The sequence below is a fragment of the Miniopterus natalensis genome, chromosome 14 (genome assembly GCF_054644295.1).
Source record: "Miniopterus natalensis isolate mMinNat1 chromosome 14, mMinNat1.hap1, whole genome shotgun sequence".
Classification (NCBI taxonomy): domain Eukaryota; kingdom Metazoa; phylum Chordata; class Mammalia; order Chiroptera; family Miniopteridae; genus Miniopterus; species Miniopterus natalensis.
This window is the reverse complement of record NC_142094.1, coordinates 54,421,964-54,444,774: the sequence shown is the minus strand read 5'-3', so window position 1 is coordinate 54,444,774 and position 22,811 is coordinate 54,421,964. Positions and strand designations below refer to the sequence as shown.

Genomic DNA, 22,811 nt, shown 5'->3' with positions numbered 1-22,811 from the left:
TGATATATTAACTGGGTGTTTTAATATTTTAAAAAGTCATCAGAAGGTTTCACGTTGCCATAGCAACTGTGCAGTCCCAGTAGCTGCGAGTCACCAGCGCCACATCGTCACCTCTTTAAGCCCGCTCCCCAGTGGGGTCGGGGAAGTCCTGGGACGCAGTCTGGAGGGGATGGGTGACCTGACACTCAAGCCTGGAGAAGAGGTGGGCTCGGGGGGCACGACTACCCTCCTGAAAGACGTTCCTCCCTCCTTTCCAAACCCCACCTTTCCATCCAAATAAGCCCAGGGCCTTCATGCTAAGAGCTGCACAATGCTCTCTCTGCAGACACGGCTATGACTCCTGAGTTGTAGGTGCCCTGATGGTGACACGCAATCGTGGAATAAACGTGGAACAAAGTGGCCACCCACCCAGGTAACATCCGCAGTCACAGAGCCCGGGGACAGGTTTGGCCTCCCGATCTCAAATGTTCAGTTTGGGGCTGGGGCCACCATGCCCAGCGATGAGCATGTGACGGAGGGTCACATGTCCTCAAAAGCCAGCACCTGTAGCCAACATCAGTTACCCACCCCCCACAAGCCCAGACAGCTGGTGCCTAGGCCATCCTTCCACAGGCAAATCAGGGGCGAGGCGGACGGACGCGTTAATTCTCGAATCAGGTTGTGAGCACCGTGGAGGTTCCGTGTTCTTTTTGCCTTTTTAACGACCCTTGAATTCTGAAACGTAACACACTGAGCACGTGGAAAAATCCTACCTCGCCAAGCCCTGCTTTAGTTCCACATCAGCCTCTCCACCTCTGGCTCGGAGAGCACAGAGCGAAGGCTCAAGAGAGTGGCCCGCTTTCGGCTGGCACCAGCAGACGCTGAAATCAGATGAATTTCTCAGATGTGTTCTCATCCTGCAGTAAGAAGCTAAACGTAAATCTGCTCCCTGATTAGTTCCTAATTCTCTCTGGGCTTTCTTTACTTGGAACGTTTACGCTAAAAACAAAAACATATAACATGAAACATTCACAGCAGTGGGTTCTGCTGTCCCCAAGTTCAGAACACAATGAAAGCCAGCCCCAGATCACACTGAGCCCGCGTTGCTGGTCCTTAATGCCCATCCTGGAGCGCAGGCAACCATCACCCCCCCCTGCTGGGTGGCCGGCCCCGCCCCCACCCCAGCACAACAGCGGGCTCCCCATGACTCCCTCTGACCATGGCTGGCACAGGGCCTGCACACTCACCAACATCGGCCTGAGGTCGGGCTACTGTAATTTCCTATAATGCTTAAATTATTTATCAGAAATAAGTAGCTTGGGCTCTCAGGCTGAGCTGTGCTCTAAAATTATAAAAGACCCATCATACTCTGCAGGCTGCCTACAAATGAAAAAACGCAGATTTCAACTATTTTAGGAAAATGTCAAAAAACATCATATGTGTCATTACTGTATCATTTAAATGATCTGTGTGGCATCTGTAGAAAAGGGCTGTATGTGAATGTGTCACAGTGCCCCACAGGCGGACACCACACGGCCACCTTCCCTGCAGGTGCTAAGTCAAAGGTTCCCGGTGTCCAGCAGGGCCTCGGGAGGTGTGTCCGGATGGACTGCTACCTGTCACCTGCTTTCCACCAGCACCAACCTCCCTACGGCCACTCAAGCGACACCTGTACTCGGTGGGTAGCTTTATCTGCAGGAGGACATGAGAGAAAAGCAGTTTCCCTGAGGCGTCCAGGAAGGCAAGGCCATCTCTAACGCACATCCGAATGCAAAGGTTGGGCATGCTGGGGGCCACTGGCCTGTCCCCCTGGAGACTGAGAGTGCGGGCCAGGGGCCCCCAGCCACCTGTGGGGCACGCACCTCCCCTGCACGCGGGGCACAATGCGGGTGCGGGGTGATGAACCGAGGCGCACACAGCCCCTAACAGGAAAACGAACAGCCCTGGGAACAGCGGGAGGCGCCGCGCCTAAGCCAGGAGCCGCCACTGGACACGTAGGAGGCAGGCGGCGCCCTGGACACGCGTGGGCACCGGAGGCACGGTCGGCCAGTTTCCTCGGAAACCAAGCGGGACGCCTTCCCATCCGGTGGCCACGGTGTCTGGATGCGAGGGGGTCCTGCCGCCGCGGCCCTCCCGCCAGAGCGCGTGGGGCGCCCAGCGCGGCTCGGAGTCCCGGCCCTGCGGCCGAACTCACCGTCCTCTTTGTCGTCAAACACGGGCCTCCGCGCTGGGGCCGCGGACATGGACGTGCTCATCCGCTTCTTCCACTTGCTCCAGGCGAACAGGGGGCGCGGCTGCGCGCGGGCATCGCCCGCGTCCCGGGCTCGAGGCTGGCCCGCCGCGGGCGGCTGCGGGGCCGGGGGCGCGTCGGGGCCGGCGGGGCGCGCGCGGCCGGGGGGCGGCGAGCCGGGGGGCGCTGAGGCGCAGCTGCCCCTGCGCTCCGCGCCGCTCCTCATCGCCAGGCCGGGGTGCGCGCCGCGGCCAGAGCGCGGGGCATGGCCCGCCCGCCGGGCTGGGCGCGGGAGCGGGAGCGGCTGGCGGCGGCCGCGCGGGGAGCCCGGCCTCGGCGCCGGCGGGTCCGGGAGGCGGTGCGGGCTCCGCGGCCAGAGAGCGCGCGGGGGCGGGGGCGGGGCCGGGGCGGGGCCGGCGGGAAAGGGACCGGGTGAAGCCGCGCGCGGGGGGCGGAGACGGGGCGGGACTGGGGCGGGGAACGGCGCGCGGCGCCCCGTATCCGCCGATCACTTTGGGTGGGGCCAGTTCCTCAAGGACCCCGGGGCCGCGGCCCCGACCGGGCGGTGGGGACAACGGTGAGGGAGGAAAGGCCGCGGTCCCCTCGGAGTAGCCGGGAGGCCTCCAAAGGATGGAGTCCCGGGAACCGGGAAGCTCCGCCCGGCCAGGCGGCGGAGACTCCGAGGTCCCGCTGGGCCTCCCCACCCCGCGCTTCGTGAACAAAGCCGCCCTCGGACTGTCGCCGCTGGATCTGGGGGACTTTACACGCCAGCCCGCGGCTCTGCGCTTCTCGGGACGCACCGAGGCCGGGCGGCGCTCAGGACCGACCGCCTCGCGGTGCCGGACCCGGTGCGGACCCCACCCTGGGGTGGCCCGTGGCTCGCGAGACTGCGCCCCGGGAGGGATGGGGGGCAGGCGGGGCTGGTGCGCGAGCGCGTCCCCAGGCGGCGGCCCAGGGCCTGACTGCGCCCCGCTCGCACGCGCGGTCGTGCCCCGGGTGGCGGCGGCGCTGAGCACGTGCACCCGCGCTCTCCGCGTCCCCTTGGCCGGGGCCTTGGTCCGCTTCCCAACGCGGCTGCCAGGGCACCGGCGCTGAACCGGACCCCAGGACGGCCTGGGGGTCGCGTGCCTGAGCTGCCCAGGGGCCTGGCCCTGCCCATGTCGGACAGGGGCCTGAGGGCTGACCGCCGGACGTCCCCCGGCCTTTGGCGCGTTTGGGGGACGCGAGGCGCGGTCTGGCGCCGTGCGCCTTCGCCCCTGCCCGCGCCGCCAGGTGAGATCGCCTATCGCCCTGCGCCCAACACTTTGTCACGGAAGAACCGTTTTCTGTTACGGGCTGTTTGCCTGACTTTCGGAAGCCTTCGCCTCCTTAAGTTCTGTCTTCTGGGCCAGGCCACGGGCCGGCCATTCCTTCCTGCCCCGTGAGGTCCCGGAGGGCCTTCTGCCGCCCCAGGGTGAGAGCCCAGTCCCCACTCGGGCGATGCAGGGTCACCGCCGCCTCTCCCTCCGGGCACATCGTCAGCACCCTGGGCTCTGCCACGGTGTGGGAGCTACATTTGCGCCCCCTCTTTGAAATTCATTGTGGCTGCTCCACCTGCTTGCCCCACGAAATGTGAGCAGAGGTGAACTATGGGCCATACATCACTAGGGGACCACCTGCCCAGCAGCCCGGGACATGGAAGGCGAGGGAGAGATCACCCTGATGAGCCACTGAGATGTGGGGTTAGTTTTACTGCAGCCCCAGGTAGGACGGCCCCACCCACCACCTGCTGCAGGTCCCCAGCCTGGCTGACACGCTGGCATGGGTCTCCAGTTAAATTTCAGGAGCACGGAGACAAGCTCCCAGCCCCAGGACTGGGCTCAGCCTTCTGAGCCCCCGCAGCGCTCTGTCCTGGGCTCCCTCTGAGAACTGCCACGTCCGGGGAGGCACATGGAAGGCACTCAGCTCGCGCCTGCAGGGAGGAGCCACTGTAGGGTGCCACCAGCCCACACCTCCCTCCGCCTCTGGGGCTGGTCACTTCTGCTAGCCAGACCTCAGAGAGCCAGGACCTCAGGGTCCCCATCCAGTTGCTGTGACACAGAGTAGCCCAGAGCCATCCCCTGGGGTTACTGTCCTCTCAGAAGCACCGAGTGCTGGCGCTAAGTTAAAATTAAACCTTGGGATCTGCCCAGTGGCTGGTCAAGGACAAGGGCCACGTGGGCAGGAGAGATGGGGGGGTCCTTCCCCCCTTACTTCTGAGGCAATCCTATCCCAATTCTCCTGCAGTCTTCAGAAAGAAGGGCCAATCCAGCTCTGCTTCTAGCTTCCTGCAGTTGTCCCAATTCTCTTTTTAACACAGACTTCCGTCTTCCCGTCTCCCCGCTTCATCTGTGAGGCGACGAAGCTGAGGCCACTCTGCAACACATTTGCGTCCACAGCCTCCCCTGCAGAGGTGGCACTGTTGTGCTTCCAAGGTCAGGGGTGTGGGTCTCTGCAGGAACCAGTCAGGCCTGTGCCTCAGATGGACTCGCACCCCCTACCCGGGCAGCTGACACCAGTGGAAAGGTGCTGAGCTCGGAGCCGAGAGGTTGGGTGAGTGGGCCTGGCAGGATGGAGACAAGGGGACATCATGCAGCCTGTCTGACAAGTGTGGAGGCCTCTGCACTCCAGGGAGGCCGGGCCCAGGCCAGGGGCCAGCGGACATCGTGGTTGGTGCAGTTTTCATCAGATTGTGAACCTGCTGGTTCTCCACAAGGATCCCCACGGAGAACTCACTTCTCTGCTTTAGAGTCTTGCTGTAGGGGAAGGATCCCCACCTTCTTTTTTATAAATTTTTTTTATGTTATATCTCTATTGATTTCAGAGAGAGATAGAAACACCAACGATGAGTCACTGGGGATGGAGCCCGCAACCCGGGCATGTGCCCTGATCGGGAATAGAACCTCGATCTCCTGGATCCTAGGTTGATGTTCAACCTCTGAGCCATGCCTGCCCGGGCAGGATCCCCACCTTCTTGTGCTCCCCTTAGGTGTCTGTGGAGACTCGGGGCCACCCTGGGGACCCTCCACAGATCCAGAGGCTGTTTTGGGCTGCTGCGACCTCCCTGCTCCTCTGTCTCCCCTGTAAGATCAGGGCGACGACCCCACCTCCTGGCATAATCGAGATGAGCCCTGGCCGTTGGCCGGCCTGTCTGGCACTGTGCCCTGCATCTCATGGTGTTACTCAGAGCTCACGGCCATGCACCAACAGCCTTTTCATGACGCCCCACATCACAGAGGAGTGAAGCAGGCCTGTGAGGCAAGTCACCGCTGAGCTCACTGCCATAAGCTTGGGAATGACACTGTTCACGTCCCGTAAACAACTCACCCAGGCCCAGGCATGGCAGGAGCAGGTGTTAGGAGCCCCCCCCACCCCAGTAGATGGGCGACACATGCCTGGTGCCGCCCCCTCACTGGACTAACTCTTCCTTTGCTTTGTAACAATTGGTGGCACGTAAACGTCCTGAGTGTGCAAATGTGACACCTATAAGCAGTTACCCACCTCACCAGCACCCACCCTCAGGGAGACCAGGTCAGATGTCTGGCCTCCCCAACTGTGAGGTGATAAATGTGATCGTTGTAAGCGATTTGTTACAACAGCAACTGGAAACAGATACACTAGTGTTAAGATACATTGTTTTTACCCTGTTACTTGCGAACTTCAAGATGATGAAAATTAGACAGATGCCCTGAAAAATAATGATCTTACAGGCCAATCTGTTCAAGCAAGCGTTTGTGTTCTGAAAGCTTTTAGTTTGATGCTGAACATGAAAGCATTTAATATATTTGACTTTCCTGTTGTGTATTAGATATTTTCTGTCTTTGTAGTTGAGGTTTCTTAAAAAGCTGCTTCATCTGTCACTGCTGCTTTCTCCTCAATGAGAGAATGTGCTCTGCTTACCAGAAATTATTGAAACGTGACTGTGGCCTGTGATTTGGGGAACACGCCTTTCCCACAGGTCTCCTAACTGAGCCACAGGAGGCATTTTGAGTGAGGTTGGGGGGTGAGGGGCAGAAGTGAGGCAGCAGCCCTAATATTTTTACACCTGGAAGGGCAGGGCAGGGGCCCAGGTGTGGCTGGGGCTCACTGTCCTCACTGGCGGGAGGAAGGAGGGCAGCTTTCCGCCTCTCCAACCCCTGAGAGAGGCCTGCGTGGCTCAGTGAGGACTGGTGCCACTTCTGCAGGACACCCACTTGGCCGATGCGCCCTGGGGTTCCGGCTGGAGCTCAGGGCGTCCAGCCTGCAGCAGGTCACCCGTCCCCAGTTTACCTCCAACTTCCCCTGCCTACCACGCCCTGCGCCCACGCGGGGAGAGCTGCAGGCGAGGTGCCTGTGCCCGCTGCCGCTGGGCCCGCACCCTGTGACCCTGGAGGACCCAGTTCTGCCACTGAGGCACCAAGTTAAACACGGGCGGGCTTTCGAGTTCTAGCCACCGGGGCAGCCGTCCTGAAAAGCGACCTTTCCCGAGCGTTTGGGCGGCTGTCCTCAGGGGCCCCATGTCCTCAGGCCCAGCTCGCTCGCGCCACCCCGCGGACATCCCCTCGTGCGCCGTGACTCCCCGGGCTTCGGCACACTCGTCCCCCGCGTCAGGAACGCCCAGCAACCGCTCTCTCGGGGTCGCCCACAGCCTGGCCGAGGCCGTCGCGGGCGGCGGGCGGGCGCCGGGACCCGACTGAGCGCCGCCGCGGCCCCCGCCCCCGCGCGCGCGCACCCACCGTCGGCGCGGCGTGGCGCCTGCGGGCCCCCGTAGGGCAGGCGTCTCCATGGCGACCGCGTGGGCTCGGCCGCCCGCATTGTTGGGCTGCACCTCCCGGCGCTCGCGGCGCCCCGGTGTGTTAGTGGGGGGAGCGCGGCAGGTGACACGGGGAGGGCGGCGCAGGGGCGGCGGGGGGCGCAGGGAGCGCGGAGCTCGCGGGCAGAGCGGGCGGGCAGCGGACGGAAGGCAGCGCCCTGTGCAGGCTGCGCGCCCCGCGCGGGCCGTGGGGCCGCGATGGGGAAACGGAGGCAGGGCGCGCTGGGCTCCTGCAGCAGCCTGGCGACCCCGCGGAGCCCGCCCGCTCATTTTATGTCCCGGCGCTTCGCTCTGGTTTTCAGACATTTTCCCAGCTGGACGGTCCGCGGGAGGCTGGGGGCCCCTCCCCCACAGCTCGTGGGAGACTCGGAAAAGCACTGAGCAGGGAGAGCCCGGCCCCCCCGAGCTCGCCGCGCGCCGCCCCCACTCCTGGGCAGCTTGACCTTCAGGCGGTCCCTTAACTCCCCGTTTTATGGCAGGAGGGTGTCGTTTGCGGACTTGGAAGCTTCAGGTTTTCCTCCCTATTTTTGCGTTTGGAGTGAAAATTGCCTCTCAAAACTCCGCGCCACGGAGTGGGGAGCACAACATTCTTACCTGAACCTTCTTGTATCCCAGGAATTATTTATTTATTCATTTATTTCACAAATTTAAAAGTCAAATTTACGATATTGTTTATTTAAAACGAGGGTTTTGCAGGTGAGACCATGGCAGAGGCGCCCACCCGCCCGGCCTGCCAGCGTGGCCCTGTTCCTGACTGTGGTTGTGTCCCTGCCTGTCTCCAGGTGACTCCAGACCCAGGGGCATGAGCGGTGGCCCTGGAGGACTGCTTCCTCCCAGCTGACCGATGGAGGGGACCGGCCCTGGGACCGCTGACCCCGACAGGGGTGCGGCTCAGGCTGGGAGCCCGCCTGGCTCCCCCTCCAGAGACGTTCACAAGAGTGTTGCTGGGGTCATCTTTTCTTCCTCGCCAGTCCTAGACTTGAGTCAAAGGGGTCTTCACCATTTAGGAGACTTCCTTAAAATTCCCACCCTTAAAGTAAGTGGGGCGTGTCTCGGGGTTTTACAAATGCACTGTGTAGACATAAATGAACAGCTCACCGCCGAGCTTCTACCTGTCGGCTTCTTTTCAGGAGAGAAATTCTAGAAGACAGAGGAGGGTTAACTCAGGGCTTTTTGTGCTGCTCACGACAAACAAGAAATTCAGGCCCGGGGACCAGCCAATGGGAATACCTTGTAGGGATTGTTCTAGTGTGGCTGCTGATCACAGGTGACACGCAGCAGACAGCTCAGGGTGTGTGTCCGTTAGTTATTTCCTTTGGATGTGTCCCTGGGACCAGACGTGGCCGTGGCCGTGGCCGTGGCCGTGGCCGTGGCCGTGCCTTCACTGGGCGGAGTTCCCATGGGGCCCAGGAGGGAGAGGTGTGATGTCCACTCTTGGGAGTGAGTGTGGAGTTAGGGGTGTTGTAGAAGTGGCACGTGCTCACGGTGGCATGTGAAGCGGCGTCTTCAGGTCGGAACACGCCCTCAGCTCCAACTCTGGTGCCCGGGGCCTGGCGATTCTCACGGTTAGTCTCGTGTCTACTGATTAAACTACTTAAGGTAAAATATTGTGGTTTTTCTTCTAACTTGATACATGTGATCACAGTGGCTAGTAGCTCTTTTGGAAATGCTTTTAGGATGTGTCATGTTTTAAAACTCAGTTGGTTGACAAAACGCGATCTTTTCTTTCCCCGGCAGCAATTGCACCTTCAGAGAAATGCCCTCTGCACAATCCCAGGAGACTTCTTCCAGCTGCTGCCGAACCTCACATGGCTGGACCTGCGGCACAACAGGATCCAGGAGCTTCCTCCTGGGATTGGCTCTCACAGGCAAGTTGCGCTCAGGGTCAGACTTAAAGCCTCCATCCCTTTAAAATGTCCGAGTGCCTGCTCTGTTGCTGTCTGTCGGCTCCTTCTCCTGGTTGAATTCTGACTTCAGAATAGAATCGTTTAATGGTGTTTTTGAGTCAGGCTAAGAGGTGCGATGCTGAGTGTACAAATGCATGTAACTATCTTCGAAACGCAGGACACTTGCTAGCACAGAGGGCGCCAGTGGTCATAGTACCTTTGCTGGACTGGCCGTGTGGGTTTTGCAGCGTCTGGTTCTGTGTCTGATTTGTTGTGTGAAGCTGCCTGAAGGGTCCGAAATACAGAAAACCCTGGGCTCCTGTGGGCCCTGTGTGCCAGTGCCTTGTCCTTAGGAACAAGAACTTCTTCCTATTTGGAGAACTGAATGTGTGCCCTCCTGCCGCACCCCTACTGCGCTGACTCCAGGGATTCCCAGCACCCCCACTTCCAGGACAAATGCCACTCCTCCCTCTCCGCTTGTCACCTGGGCCCTCCCCAGCAGCTGGCCATCAGCTGGCATCCTCATTGCCTCCCGGAGCCATGCTCACCATGAGATCCCGTCCCCTCCTGGCCCCTCCACCTTCTGTACACAGTCTTCCTGCCGGTATTTCTTAACCTTCAAAACCTTCCAAGAAACATTTCAGGCTCTCCTTCTGTGTCAGTGCATCCGGGCAAGGAAAGCACATGCAAAGGCCCTGGGGTAGGCATGTGCTGGAGATGTGAGGGACCAAGGAAGGCCAGTGTGGTGGTGCAACAGAGGACGGGACAAGTGGTAAAAGACACGTTTAAAGAGAGTCGGCCAAGGTCGTAGGCCAAAGTTGCTGTTTTGTATTTCATTTTGAAAGAGGGTTTGAGTGGATTCGGGTAGAATTTGACTTGGCTTTCAGATCACTATACGGAGGGGCAAGAGCGGCATCAGTGAGGCCACTTAGGGGGCCACTGCTGCAGTCCATGAGAGGGGTGCTGCTAGGCGAGGCTGGACACTGCAGAGCTGCAGCCGGACTCGGGAGCCGGGGTTCAGGTTGGATATGGGTGTGGAAGGAAGAGGGGTGTGCTAGGGTGACCCCCAGTTCTGACACGAGTAACTGTGCGCAGAAGCCAGGAGGCCACTGTGAAACAGCGGAGCACAGGTCTGCAGCAGGCCCTTCACTTACCTGAGTATAGCTCACCATTTTTAAAAGCAGTTTTTAAGGAGTGAGTATTCTGTCACATGTAACAGTAAGGGAAAATGTCTCTGATCCTTGGTGCCATCTCCTGCTCTTTGAGGAAGCAGTGAATGTTTAATGATGAGCTGGCATCTCCAGCAGGATGGAGGCAGAGCTAGGAGCCCTCTCCCTGGAGCCCTGGGGGACGGTGGGGTCTGTGGAGCAGATCACCTGCTGAGAGCCGTGTCCCTGGTCGCATAGAGCTGTGTCCTTGGCTCCAACCAGGGCAGACGCACCTGCAGAGCCAGGTCTACAGCTGGTTGTGTGACAAGTGGCTGAGTGTTCTCTGGGCTGCTGCTCCTTTTTCCTCACAGCCGATCCAAGTGACCTCCCGAGTCCTTGGAGCTCCCTCGTGGTTCAGGGCGGCCCGGGGAGGCCTTGTTCTTCACAAGGTCATCTTCTGTGTTTAGGATAATTTAGTGCTTTTGGTCCTTAGCATTAGCACAGTTCTGGAGAGCAATTCCTACTCAAAAGGTAAAAATAAAGTGTATTCCCCTAAACACAATTTTTCTTCTAAAATAAGTACACAGATCTCAAATTTTGGACTCTTTGATTTTGTCAGCAAAAGCCAGCTGCTTGATGTTGTTTAAGATGTAATTTTGCATGTGATTCATAACCCGCTACATCATTAAAATTGGAGCAGACTGCTGAAGACCTGAAACACATTAATTATAAATTTTAGGTGATTATGGACTTATTAAAAGCCTTCAACTTGCCACAAAGCCTAATGAAAACAATCTGGAGTGGGTGTTCCCTCTCTGTGTCGGAGGCGTGAGCTTGCCGGCAGGGCAGGAGATTAGAAGTGGACGTCGGCCATGTGCCCCTTCGGCAGGTGGCTCCATTCAGTCTGTGGATGGCTATGTCAGGGGAAAGTCTGTGAGATGAAATAATGGATTAGCGATGGTTGTCATTTAAAGTGTGCACAGAATATTTTAATGTGTTATTATATAAGGCGGAAAAAGCCCTGATACCCTTTCAGGTCAATAGTTGGTTACCACGCTCCAGCCCCCAAACCAGCCAGCAGCAACAACGTTCTGGGTGCTGCCAGGTGGGGCCCTTTGCCGCCCGCAGTTCTGTTGAGGAGCCTCAGGAAGCACAGATGCTCCCCAGTGGCTGTTTCACATCAGCAGAAGTAAAGCATTTCCAGGAGAGTAAATAGAAAGGAAATCATCAGGCCCCTGGGCTGAAGATACTGATCAGCGACGGTATTTCCTGTCCTTTTACACCAGATTTCAGCTGGTGACCCCTGAGAAGGGAAAGGCAAAGGGAAAGTGCCGTTAATATGTGGCACAGTCTTATTTCAAGTGAAAATCGGGAGGCAGAGGCAGAGCTGTGGCTGGGGTTTGGAATGAACTGGTGATTTCTCCATCAGCATTGAACCAATACATTGCTATTCCGTGCCTTTAAGTACCCTATGTCTGTGATCTCTTTTGTGCTAAATTTTACAAGTAATGTTAATAGATGTCAAATACGGGGAGAAACACCCCGAAACCAGGTTTCCGTGTTTTGGGACTCCCTCGAGCCCCGAGTACGTGAATTACCATCTCTTAGGGTGACACAACGTGCAGGGCAAGTCTCCCTGACGTCCTTGGGTGCAGAAAACCTTCTTGCAGAGCACCTGGAAGCGCTGGGACCCCTCACCACACACCGCAGGAACCCCATGTGTGGGGAGCCCGTCACTGGGCACCAGCAGCCTGGGGACTGGTTCTCAGCTGGAAGAGTTTGCCCCCTTCCACGCTCACTTGGCAATGTCTGCCCTTTCTGTGATTGTCACAGCTGACGGGGGGCTGGGGTACTGGCACCTTGTGGGGACAGGCCTGGATGCTGCTATAACCACCCCGCAGGCACAGGACAGTCTCCCAGTCAAGAAGTGCCTGGCCCGGATGTCAGCAGTGCTGGGCGAGAGCTTGGCCCAGATGCCGAGACAGTTGACCGTGCATGTGGTCACTGTCTGTAGTATTGTCCCCTTAAAGAGAAGACAAATGAAATGTGGTTTAGTTTAGGGATCGTTATTTGATTTTCTATGTTTTAAATGATATATATTTTGTTTTGTTTTAAAGGTATTTGAAAACTTTGCTTTTAGAAAGAAATCCTATCAAAATGTTACCTGTGGAGCTGGGTAAGGGTTAAAATAATAAAATAAAGGGTGATTTAAAAAGCGGGCTTGTGAGGTTGCTATTTGGTTTTTTAATAACTTCTGTTTTATTGACATTCCATATTTGTTGAGTCATTTTACTATATTTTTCTTTATTTAAGTATGGTTTTATTTCATTTCTTTGAACATGTTTATAACAACTGCTTTGAATTTTTTGTCTGCTAAATCCAACATGTGGGCCTTCTCAAAGACAGTTTCTATTGGCTTCTTGTTTCCTGAGTATAAGTCACATTTTACTTTTCTTTGCATGCTTTATTTTTTGTTGTTGTTGCTGAAAACAGGCATTTTGGATAATATAGCAGCTTTGTATGGTGATTTATACCAGAAGACTGTTGTTGCTGCTTCTGTTTGTTTATTTTACTTTATTTAATTTTGTAACCAGACTGGTCTTAATCTATGGAACCTGTCTTCCCTGTAGAGTTTTATGGGGTTTTTTAAAAGCAAATCTCAGACATCTGTCGTATCATTTTACCCAGAATTCTCAATAGGATTTCCCCCCCCAATGCGCAAAGAGTTACTGCCATCTCCTGTTTTCGTTGCACAGGAGAGTGTGTGAAATGCTGATGGTTCTTCCTCTTTGTCAGGGAACGTGACTACGCTGAGAGCTCTGAACCTGAGAGACTGCCCTCTGCAGTTCCCACCTCAGCTAGTGGTGCAGGAAGGCCCAGCCTCCATCCTGACCTTCCTGCGAGCCTGTGCATCCCAGCTCTCCTCCCCCCAAGACCCAGCTTCTCAAGGTTTGTAGGACAATTATTATGAAAAGCTGCATTAAAACGGAAATGAATGCTTTTTAAAATCAGGGCCCAGGCTCCTCTTCTCTTGAATCACGTCCTGAGGAATATAGGAGCCTCACATGTCCCCGCTGGACTCTCACAGCACCTGGTTCACACTCAGGTCTCCTCACTGACCAGTGGAACTGTGTCTTTCCCTGGCTCCATGCTCACGGGTTTGCATCCTCAGTGCCCATGATGGAGGCTGTTGGAGGGGTTGGGGTAAAAGTTCACAGGGATGAATTTAACAAAACAGTCCTCACCCCCAAGCATCATCAGGTAGCTATTTCAAGAATTGCTTGGTTATGTAAACTATTTTTCTTTAAAAACACCAATCCTGAGCATGTAGCTGTTGGGAGCATGTAGCATTGGGAGTGTGCTATCTGGTGCACGCTTGTGTTGTGTCCTGTGTGGCACCGGTGTGTCTCACTCAGCCACCCTTGGGGTCCCACAGGAGACCCAGGCCATGGGGTCATGCAGGGCACACACAGTAATGACAGCATTTGACATCAAAGCCTTTACCCATTTCATATTCTGAGCTCTCCTCCTGGACATTGTGTTTAGAGAAAGGCTTTTTCTTAAAAAAAAAAATTGCAAACCGCTGATATTGAAAACTATTTTGTAGAATTTAATGTTTTAATAAGTAATAAACATTTAGAGTCATTGTCGTTCTTAATACCTTTCAACCCCGTTGAGGTTTTTGTTTTTTACATTGAAGTCTGTACCTGTTTAATACAATAGACAGACGATTGACAAGAAAAAAGGCAGAAAATACATAAATAGATTAGGCTTGAAAGGCTGAAAATGAATTCACATCTTACAAGTAGCTTACAGTGGTCAAAGCTGTGTAAATGCATCTACGGACACACAGGGTGGGTGAGGCTACATGCCTGGGAAGGATGTGTGGCCAGAGCCCGTTAGGGTGTCGGTCCCGCTGTAACGAGGTCTCATGGGCCAGGCGACCCCCGTCTCTGGGACACTGTGGCTCCAACGCCTAATGCGGGACCTGGTTAAGACAGTGGATGAATCCATTTCAGGCCAATTTGCGCTGAAATAACTTACCTAGAGCTGGAGATAAAAATTTCTGAAAGTCAATGAAAGTATTGCCAGATGAAAACAGCAGGCATGTGGGCTAAATGTTGATTAAAAATAAAGATAACCAAAAGATGCGGGTAGGAAGCAGAAAAGTATCTTTACTTACATGAGTTTACATGGACTGTGAGAGCCTGGTCGGAGGGAGTGGCCTAGGTCTGCTTGAGTCTTGGGGCCGGGGCTGCAGCGGAGCCAACTGAATCGGGATTTTATTTTACTAGGGATTTCACCCACTAAAATGAACCTCAGTCAGCTGCCGCATCCCCTGCTGGACCTACCTGGAGAATGTGCATCCAAGAGAGAAATCACGAATTCTCAGGGGCCCAAGGAGACCAGGTTCAGAGAAATGGGGGACCCGTTCCCACCTGTTGAGAAACTGGACCTGAGTGAGCTGAGGCGGGTGGCCGATTCCTGGGAAGAGTGGCCGAGCGAGGAGGAGATCAGGCGCTTCTGGAGGCTGCGGCAGGAGATCGTGGAGAAGGAGCAGGCGGACGTTCTGGAGAACCAGCTCCTGGCGGCGGAGCTGCCCCCAAACCTCCGGGCCATGCTGCGCACCCGGGGCGAGGCGCGCCCCAGCCCCACACGCATCCGCAGGTACGATTCCGAAGCCAAGGGGCGTCATCTGGTCTTTGCAAAGTTGAAAACTACTTTGCAACTGTCTTTTAAAACATCAGGGAGATGTGTGTCCACATTGCCGGTCACTGGTTATGCAGTGGTCCCAGCCTGGCTTCAGGTTAAAGTCACCCTAGCACGGCTCCAAGGAGGTGGCTACGTGAGAGAAAAGCCCAAATCCTGTGGGTCTGAGTGTGTGTGTATAAGCGTATGGTCTGTGTATAGTGTATTGTAGTGTGTGCTGTTGTGCGGCATGTGTGGCACGTCTGTATGTCATGTACATATGTTGAGTGTGCATATGTGTGATGTGTGTGGTGTGTGTGATGTGTGCACATGATGTGTGTGATGTGTTGTGTGTGCGTGGTGTGTGTGATGCGTGTGCATGGTGTGTGTGTGGTGTCTGTGTGTGGTGTGTGAGAAGGCTGGGGTTGAGTAATGAAAACACTGGAAACCTTCAATCTCCAGGAAAGGTGTCCCGTGTTCATTGCACTTTTCTTTCACTTGTTCTGTAGGCTTGAAAATTTTCAAAATAAAAAATGTTAAAGTGTTACTAACTGATCGTAACTGTGGAGGTGCTGGAAGCACCTAATTCAGCTAGATTTCTGCAGTAGCCTGGCTAGACTCAGCCTTGTGACAGTCTCAGTCCTGTGTCACCCACTCAAAGGCAAGACTGTTCTAAGCTATTTAGAAGCCTCCTCCTTCCGTTTATCACCCAGGCCACTCGGGAAGCCTATCAGAGCCCACAGCCCTGGGGTTACCTGACGGCTTGGGGGTGGGAGTGGAGGGCCGTGCCGTCGGTGGCCCTGTCAGCCGGCCCAGCGTGCAGTGGCCCAGAAGCCCTGCTCTCAGACTGCGTGTTTTCTAACATGTGTCTTCCAGGTGTGTGCTCAACGCAGGGTTTTGTTAGACATTCAGCTGAAAACCTTGTATAATTCCAGAAAGAAGACACCCTCCTTCAAGGGCTCCCTGCCTGGCCTGGCGTCGGCGCACCCAGCGGCGACGGCGACGCAGGGAGCAGGGCTGCTGGGGGAGAGGCGCACCGTGGCCCTCAGGGAGCTGCGGGAGAAGCAGGAGCTGACGGAGCAGCGCAGGAGGTGAGGCTCGGGCTCCGGGGCCCACAGGCCCAGCGCCGGCCGCGGGCCGCCTTCCCGTAAGCGGCCTGTGTTCTCTGCGCTGCTTCCCTGCGGGGGGCGGTCTGGGGAGGGCGGCCCCCTGCTCCTGCTTCCTGTCCTTTCCTCGGCCTTACTCTCCCGTAATCCGCCCCTCCTTTCAGCGGCCTGGCTGCCAGGCCTTTTCTAAAGAACGTTATTTTAAAGTAACATGCTTGTCCCTTCACTCCCACCCCTGCCTCACTGGGGCTGCTGTTGCTGCGGTCACCCTGAGCTCGCCATGTCCTCTGTCCTCCAGCTCTGCTGATCGCCCGTCTTCCTGGTGCTTTGGGCCCTGGGAGGCCGGCTGGCATGGGCCTCGTCCACAGTGCCCGGGGACCCCTCACCTCCTGGTTGGGTTTGGCCTGTGGGGGGTCCCAGCAGGAGGTCGGAGAGAAGGGGGAGCAGGAGGACAGCACCTTCATTCCCCCCGCCCCGCCCCATGAGTGCCACCTGGGCCTGGCCAGGTCCCTCACAGTGGCCAACTCCACGCTTCTCATTCCTGGGTTCCTCCGGGCAGCCACTCCGGGGTGGCTACAGCCCCGCTGTCTCCCGCCCCGCTGTCTCCCGCACTGCCCCGGGGCCCTCTGCCCCTCCCCGGTGAGTAGCCCGTTGTGAATAAACCCTGCTGAACCACCCGTGAGTGTGTCTTCTCTCGGGCCCTGATGGATGCAGACTGTCACGAACCCAGTTCTGATGGCGCACGGCTGTCCTCCTGCCACCAGACCTACTTTCTGGTCGGTTTCTTTTCCTTCAGTGAAAGGGTGGGGGATGTCTGGCCCTCAGAACTGGTCATGGCACACCATGTCCCTGCCCCTGGGCTGTCACCCTGATGGCAGGGATGCAGCCCAGGACAGCAAGGCTCAGACTCTGGGGCGTGGTCTGGGCTGCTCCTGGGGTTATGCTGGTCTTTAGCCATAGCTGTCCACAGTCACCCCCACGAAATCCCCCCAAAGTGTCCCTTAGCTGGAGTCCAGGCTGCAGGGGTTGGAAGCCACCTGCCGCTCCACCTTGGGGCCCAGGTGTGGACCAAGCACAGGCGGCTTGGCAGGGCAGCTCTGTAGGGCGAGGCAGTCTGTCTGAGCCAGAGGTGCCCCCAACCACCCCTGACCACCAAGGGTGCCTGCCCCCCACACTGTGTTGGCCCCCCCTGCACCTCCCTTCTCTGGGTCTAGCCAGGCCCCACCCCTCATGCCTTGCTTCTGCCTTTTCCCTGATTTCAGTTCCTAAAACCAGCCTCAGGCACCTGCCTCTGGACTCCTTAGAGAGGCACTTCTGCCCTTGTTTTCATGTGAGTCCCCCCCCAGCCACCTTCCCCCTTCTTGGCCAGACTTGATGGCGATGCACAGGGTGGGGAGGTGGTATGGTGGGTGCGGGCACTTGGGGTAGCCAGGCCATCACAGGTGGGCTCGGCGTGCCCAGGACACGGCACACTCTGTGGAAGTAAGATCTCAAGCACCAAGGGCAAGTGCAAACTCTCTTCTTGGTTTCTCTGCCTTGGGCCCTGGTGACATTCTGTGACCACAGTGGTGCCAGTGTGGGAGGCCTGTTCTGTGGCTTAGACTCCTGGTGGACCTGGTTGTCTGCGCACGTGGCTCCTAAGAATTTTACCCCGTGAGTCTCAAGAAGGCATCCCTTCCATCCCGTTTCGGAGAAGTATGGACGTGAGGACGGATTGCCTCGTCTGGGAAGGCGGCACCTGAGGTCACAAAGTCACAGCTCTAGGCGGGACTGCTGAGTGGAGGACCAGGGAGTGTAGCTCAGCTCGGGGCAGGAGAGCCATCAGGGGCAGGGACAGAAAGCAGCCTAGGCGGGGAGGCCTCTGCAAGGTGCGGGGAGTGCCTGGCCCTCACCAGGCTCTGACAGCAAAGCACAGCTGACAGCCCAGCCCCGTGCCTCACGGGAGCCTGGGAAGGGTGTAGTCAGGTCCCACCAGCACCTGATCCCAGGGAGCACCAAGCACAGGTGCGGGCCCTCACAGGGGCAGCTGGGCAGAGCCCAGGAAGGCCCTGAGGATGGAAGAGCCCATGACACAGGCAGGTGGGAGAGGCCGGGGGCCATCTGCTGAGAGGGGAGACAAGGGGCGAGATTTGGGGGTGGGTGGTGAGGTGTGCCGACTACCAGAAGCTATGAAAGACCCAGGAAATAGTTCACACAGGCAGATGGAGACCTGGGCCAGGCGAGGTGTCCCATTGACCCCATCCCATCTCCAAAGCCATAAGCTGTCTCTAAGCTGTGGGCAGTGACTCACCTTGGGTATGACTGCGGGGAGATCACGGTGCAGTGGGTGACACCATGCCAACATGGAGCCCATCCTGCCAAAGCATGCTGAGGGCATGGCCATGTCACAGGTGAGGGGACTGAGGAAAGACACGTGCTCACTCTATACAGTGAAACTCAAGTGTCTAAGAGGAAGTTGACTTTTCAGTGGCTCTTTCAAATCTTATGGTGACTGGTGAGTGCCTGAAGGCCTTGGATGCCGGGGCTCGTGGCCACAGCCCTGGCCTGGCCATCTGATGTCTCACCTGGCAGGGGTTCGGGGAGGGCCTGGCTTGTGCTTGGGACAGATTGGATGTGCCCAGCTCTCCTTAGGGTGCATTTCAGAAGCCGCCCCAAATGCTGTGCATGTCAGGCTAGTGTCTGCCCTCTGGACGTCGGATGGACCAGAAGTAAAGGGCTTTTATGTGAAGCTTTAAAACTGACAGCAGAAATCCTTTAAGTTTTGCAACTGCTTTTAACCATGACTGATATGACTGTGTCTTTTCTCCAGAGATAGAAGAGTTCTGCAGGAGTGGCGAGAGCAAGCCCAGACGATGAAGAGGAGGAAGGAGGAACTCGGCAAACTCCTGCCTCCAAAACGGACACTGGTATGCAGTGCTGGGCGGGAGGTGGGGCTGCAGTGACAACGTGACAGCCATAGGGCACTGCCAGCAGCTCGCACGGTTGAGTGCTCTGTGCTCGCACACATCCTGTTCAGGCCTGCGATGCAGCGGATGCTGCCAAGGTCCCCCTTTCACAGGGGAACCCGGAGGCCCTCAGGCCCCAGAGTAGGGAGATGGGGCTGGGCTCAGTGAACCTGGTGGTCTGTGCTCTGAACTGTCAGGAGTTGAGTGTGTCCACAGGCATCTGGCTCGGTCTCTTTGTCCTTGGTCCTCTCAGCTTCGGGGAGGTCAGTCACCTTGGAAGCCAAGAAGTGGTGGTTCAGGAGCCCCATGCCCTCAGTTCCCAAGGCTGGGGCCGCCGGCTCCCATGTCATGCGTGGCACCCAGCACCCGTCTTCCCTTTTCTTTCCCAAACCTTGTGAGGGTCTGAGCCCAGACAAGGACAGGGCGACTGCAGGCCTGGATGTGCCGGCTTTCTTATCTCCTGCGAGCAGTGAGGCGTGTGAGCTTTTGAACTTAGTCATGATGTTCCTTCAGTTCTTTCATTAAGGAATGTCCCCTGTGTGGGACCCCACAGGGCCAGGGTTGCCTCTGTGCCCCCCCAGTCTGGGGGAAGGCGCCCTGAGCTGCTGTCCACCTCACAGCCAGGTGGCCTCTCTGACTGGCAGGGCTCTGTTTCTATTTTAAGTTCATCTTGAACTAACTTTGAGCAACAGGAAAACTGCAGGGACAGTGTGAGCCCCCACATGTCCCTCCCTGCTCCCCGAGTACTTACACCTACACCTACACCACCACAGACGTGCTCCAGTAGGGAGTGGATGGCAGGACGGCACTGTTAATGAAAGAAAAACCAAATCCAGCACATTCTCTGCACACCCCTGCTATGGCCCAGGGCCACGTCCCGAGGGGCGGTTCAGGAAGCTCCTGATGTGGCAGCACAGGATGGGCAGGTGTCTGGCAGGGCGAGGGCAAGGGAGCTCCAACCAGACAGTGATAACAGAGGCTTTCTGACTATTTGTCATTTATATTTTAGCTTGAAACTTAGAGATTTAAAAACATGGTCATGTCTGCATGAAAGACTTGGACCTATTGCAGAACGTGTGTTTTCTGTGTGTTGTGCTGAGAAAATTTCCAGTGGGTGTCACCAGGTCGCTGCGGGAGCCTTCTGAGCCTGGTCCCTGCTCTGTACCTGGCCCTTCACCCCAGGCGACAGGATGTCCAGCCTGAGGCCGACAGCTGAGGCCAAGGCTGGGTGGGTGACCAGTGTAGGGACTGCTGTTCTCTGACAGCCGTTTATCAGTCTCCTCATGGACAGTTGTCTGTGCTCACAGCGGTGTCTTTGTGGATTGCTGAGAACATCTTGTTAACGTTTTCCTAGGTGACATCCAAGATTCCCTTTGCCACAGATCTGATAGACAGTGAGAAAACGCCAGTGAATCCACCTGGAAAAAGGGGACAAAGCAAAGAGAAGTCACTGCAAGCAAGAAATGAGCTGAGGTTGGTTCTGGGGGGTGTTGATGCTTCCAGGGCTCAGCTCCCTTATCCTTCCCACCCCGCCCTGGTTCAGAGGCCTTGGTTCCCACCAGCATCTAATGAGCAGAGGTCCAGACATGTTGGGGTTCAGGTAGAACAATAGCCTGAAGGATGGGTCCCCACCCTCAGGAGCTGCTGTATCCGCCGTACTTGTCATCCCTCACCCCCAATGTCCACGCAACCCCTAGGGACCCTTCCCCACATGGAACAGCAGCTGTGTTCCATGGAGCAGGGGCCCCAGGTTTCTTTGGTTTCCCCCGCTGTCTCTTTGCTGGCATGCCTTCTTAGCCCCAGCACGCCGAGGTGGGACTGCGCCCTCCCCATGGTGGCCGGTGACTCCCGCGAGAGTCTCAGGCCTCTTTCTGCCACTCTGCATGTCAGTATGTGTAAATCAAAGGATATGAACCCAAAGCCCTGATGCTAACAGAGCGAATATATTTAAAATTCTCATTTAATTCAGTGTTCCTCTGATTGAGGATTTACTAAAACTGTGTTTTTGACATGAAAACAGACACACTCTTCATCATGTGGCACATTGTGCAGTGTCCTAAATGTGTCATATCTTAATTAATTTGAAGTTTTTAAAAGACAGTGTGTATTCCAGCAGCTTTTAACTAAGCGGAAGGGTTGGGAGAGTCGCCCAGGCCTGTCTGTGAGCTGGCTCCTGGACAGAGGGGCGAGTGGCCTCTGGTGGCCTCATCGTCGCCACGCATCATGATGGTGTACAAGCCCAAGAACTATGATTTGGCCTGGAGGGAAAAAAGGTTCCTTCTCCTCTATCGGAGGAGGCATTGCTAAGAGCAGCCTGAGCGTGGCCCTGGGTCTCTGCAGTGCCGTCCACGAGGGGGAGTTAGAGGGAAGGCTGAGAGAGCACATCCGACAAATGCACGAACCGAGGAAAGCATTTCGAGGGACCGCGCCTTTCGAGGAGATAAGGAAGGCGACAGAGGATCTGAAGATTGTAAGTATTTGTCCGCTTCATTTAAAAATAAATTGTTTTGTTAAAAATGGAAGGGAACTTGCTATGCCTTTTCAGAGCACGAATTCGCTAACGTTGTGGGATGGGAGGCATTCGTGTGCCTTCCAGAATCACTTGGTCTAAGGGTAAGAAAATGTTTTTGCCACGTGGAAGCCCTCAGCTGCGTTGTCCCGCCTGGTGGCCTCTGCAGCAGCTTCCAGTTCATCAGCGGAGCGGGACAGGGGTGTGCCTGGGGGTCGTCACCTGAGGGCTTGTGCCAGGGAGCTTGGCGGGGCCATGCGGGCTGCTGCTGGGCCACAGGCTGACGCTCCCAGTGTCTGTGTAGGGTCTCGGCGACAGGTATGTAGAAAGTAAAGTGAATGTTTTTAATTCCACAAAGAACACAATCATTTTAGGAAAGAAAATGTAACCAGGGGATAAGCAGCAAATAATGTTTGCGGCTCTTGAGGATGTAAACCCCAAGTGTCAGTTTACCGGCTGTGATGGGTCTGCTCCCAGGGACGGGCCTGGGCTGCAGGTGGAGCCCAGGTTATGCCCCAGGAGACGGAGCTGAGGGTGGAGGTGAGGGCAGTGAGGACAGGCCCTCCTTGTGACAGGAAGGTCCTGGCACTGTAGACACAGTACCAGTGGCCAGCTTTTCCAGGCAGAGGCAGGAAAGAGCCTGCTCCTTGATGCTGGCCACTTGCCACCCAAGGGCCACCTGCCTCATTCTCCATGTCACCTCCATCTGGCCTAACAGATGGGCCGGGGACAGGGCATTTGGAGCAGAGCCCACACCTGCTTCCAGGCTCGGGGATTCCCTCCACCTTAGGCAGCCTGGGTCCTGTTTCTGTGTCTGTGGGATGAGGTGGCAGTCTCGGCCCCACCTCCCAGGGCAGGAGTGAGTCTCAGGTGGGATTGCAGTTGGGGTGGTGCCAGCTATGGTGACATGAGCAGGAGCATGGTTTCTCCCTTATCCCTTCCTTGACTAGCAGTTATTCATACAGCTATGTGAAGGACACCTGGGTGGACCCTGGGGGGAGGTCACCTTGGGGAAGGTCAAGCAATGAGTAGGCCTCTGGGGACGTGGCTCTGGGGCCCTCCAGGGGACAGTGTATCTGAATAGAGACAGGATGACCCCTGCCCGCCAGGCTAACTTTGCCCTTTTCTTTCCTCCCTCAAGGCCAGAAAGCTGCAGGATGAAGTCATGAAACTGAGCAAGAGCCATGGGTACCCTGCCTTCCCTGGGGACCATCCACTGTGCCTGCCAGCATTGCATCCTCAGAATATGTTTTCAAACACGAAATATTAAGCATCTGAGAATGATTGCAAATACTATGAGAGAGCTCCGCGTGCTCTGACAAACATCTCCAGCCGAGAAGTCGGCTCGGCACTTGGTTGTCTTCCTCGGGTGCCATCTCGGGTGTGCTGGGGTCTCAGGGTCCACATTCTCCCAGTGGCTCACTGCGCACACAGCCTGTTGTTTTTATCTGAGCTGCCTTTTCTGAGGCCGTGAAAGGTTTCAGCTGCATTAAAAGGAAGAGAATACTG

General features: G+C 56.4%; 2 protein-coding genes across 2 annotated transcripts in view; one reads left to right on the top strand and one right to left on the bottom strand.

Moving 5' to 3' along the window:
• The window catches only part of STK32C (serine/threonine kinase 32C), a 32,444-nt gene extending 29,994 nt beyond the window's left edge, over nt 1–2,450 (bottom strand). Inside the window, exon 1 of the mRNA XM_016204124.2 lies at nt 2,174–2,450. Coding sequence (XP_016059610.2) covers nt 2,174–2,435 — 262 coding nt within the window. The 5' untranslated portion in view covers nt 2,436–2,450. The remainder of the gene's footprint in view (nt 1–2,173) is intronic.
• Nucleotides 2,451–7,813: 5,363 nt separating this feature from the next.
• On the top strand, nt 7,814–22,811 carry LRRC27 (leucine rich repeat containing 27). The gene is made up of 10 exons (XM_016204120.2): nt 7,814–8,055; nt 8,757–8,887; nt 12,171–12,229; nt 12,850–13,002; nt 14,349–14,721; nt 15,678–15,833; nt 18,658–18,754; nt 20,148–20,266; nt 21,134–21,263; nt 22,444–22,811. The coding sequence occupies exons 1-10, from the start codon at nt 7,864–7,866 to the stop codon at nt 22,570–22,572; spliced, it is 1,539 nt and encodes a 512-aa protein (XP_016059606.2). The 5' UTR covers nt 7,814–7,863; the 3' UTR covers nt 22,573–22,811.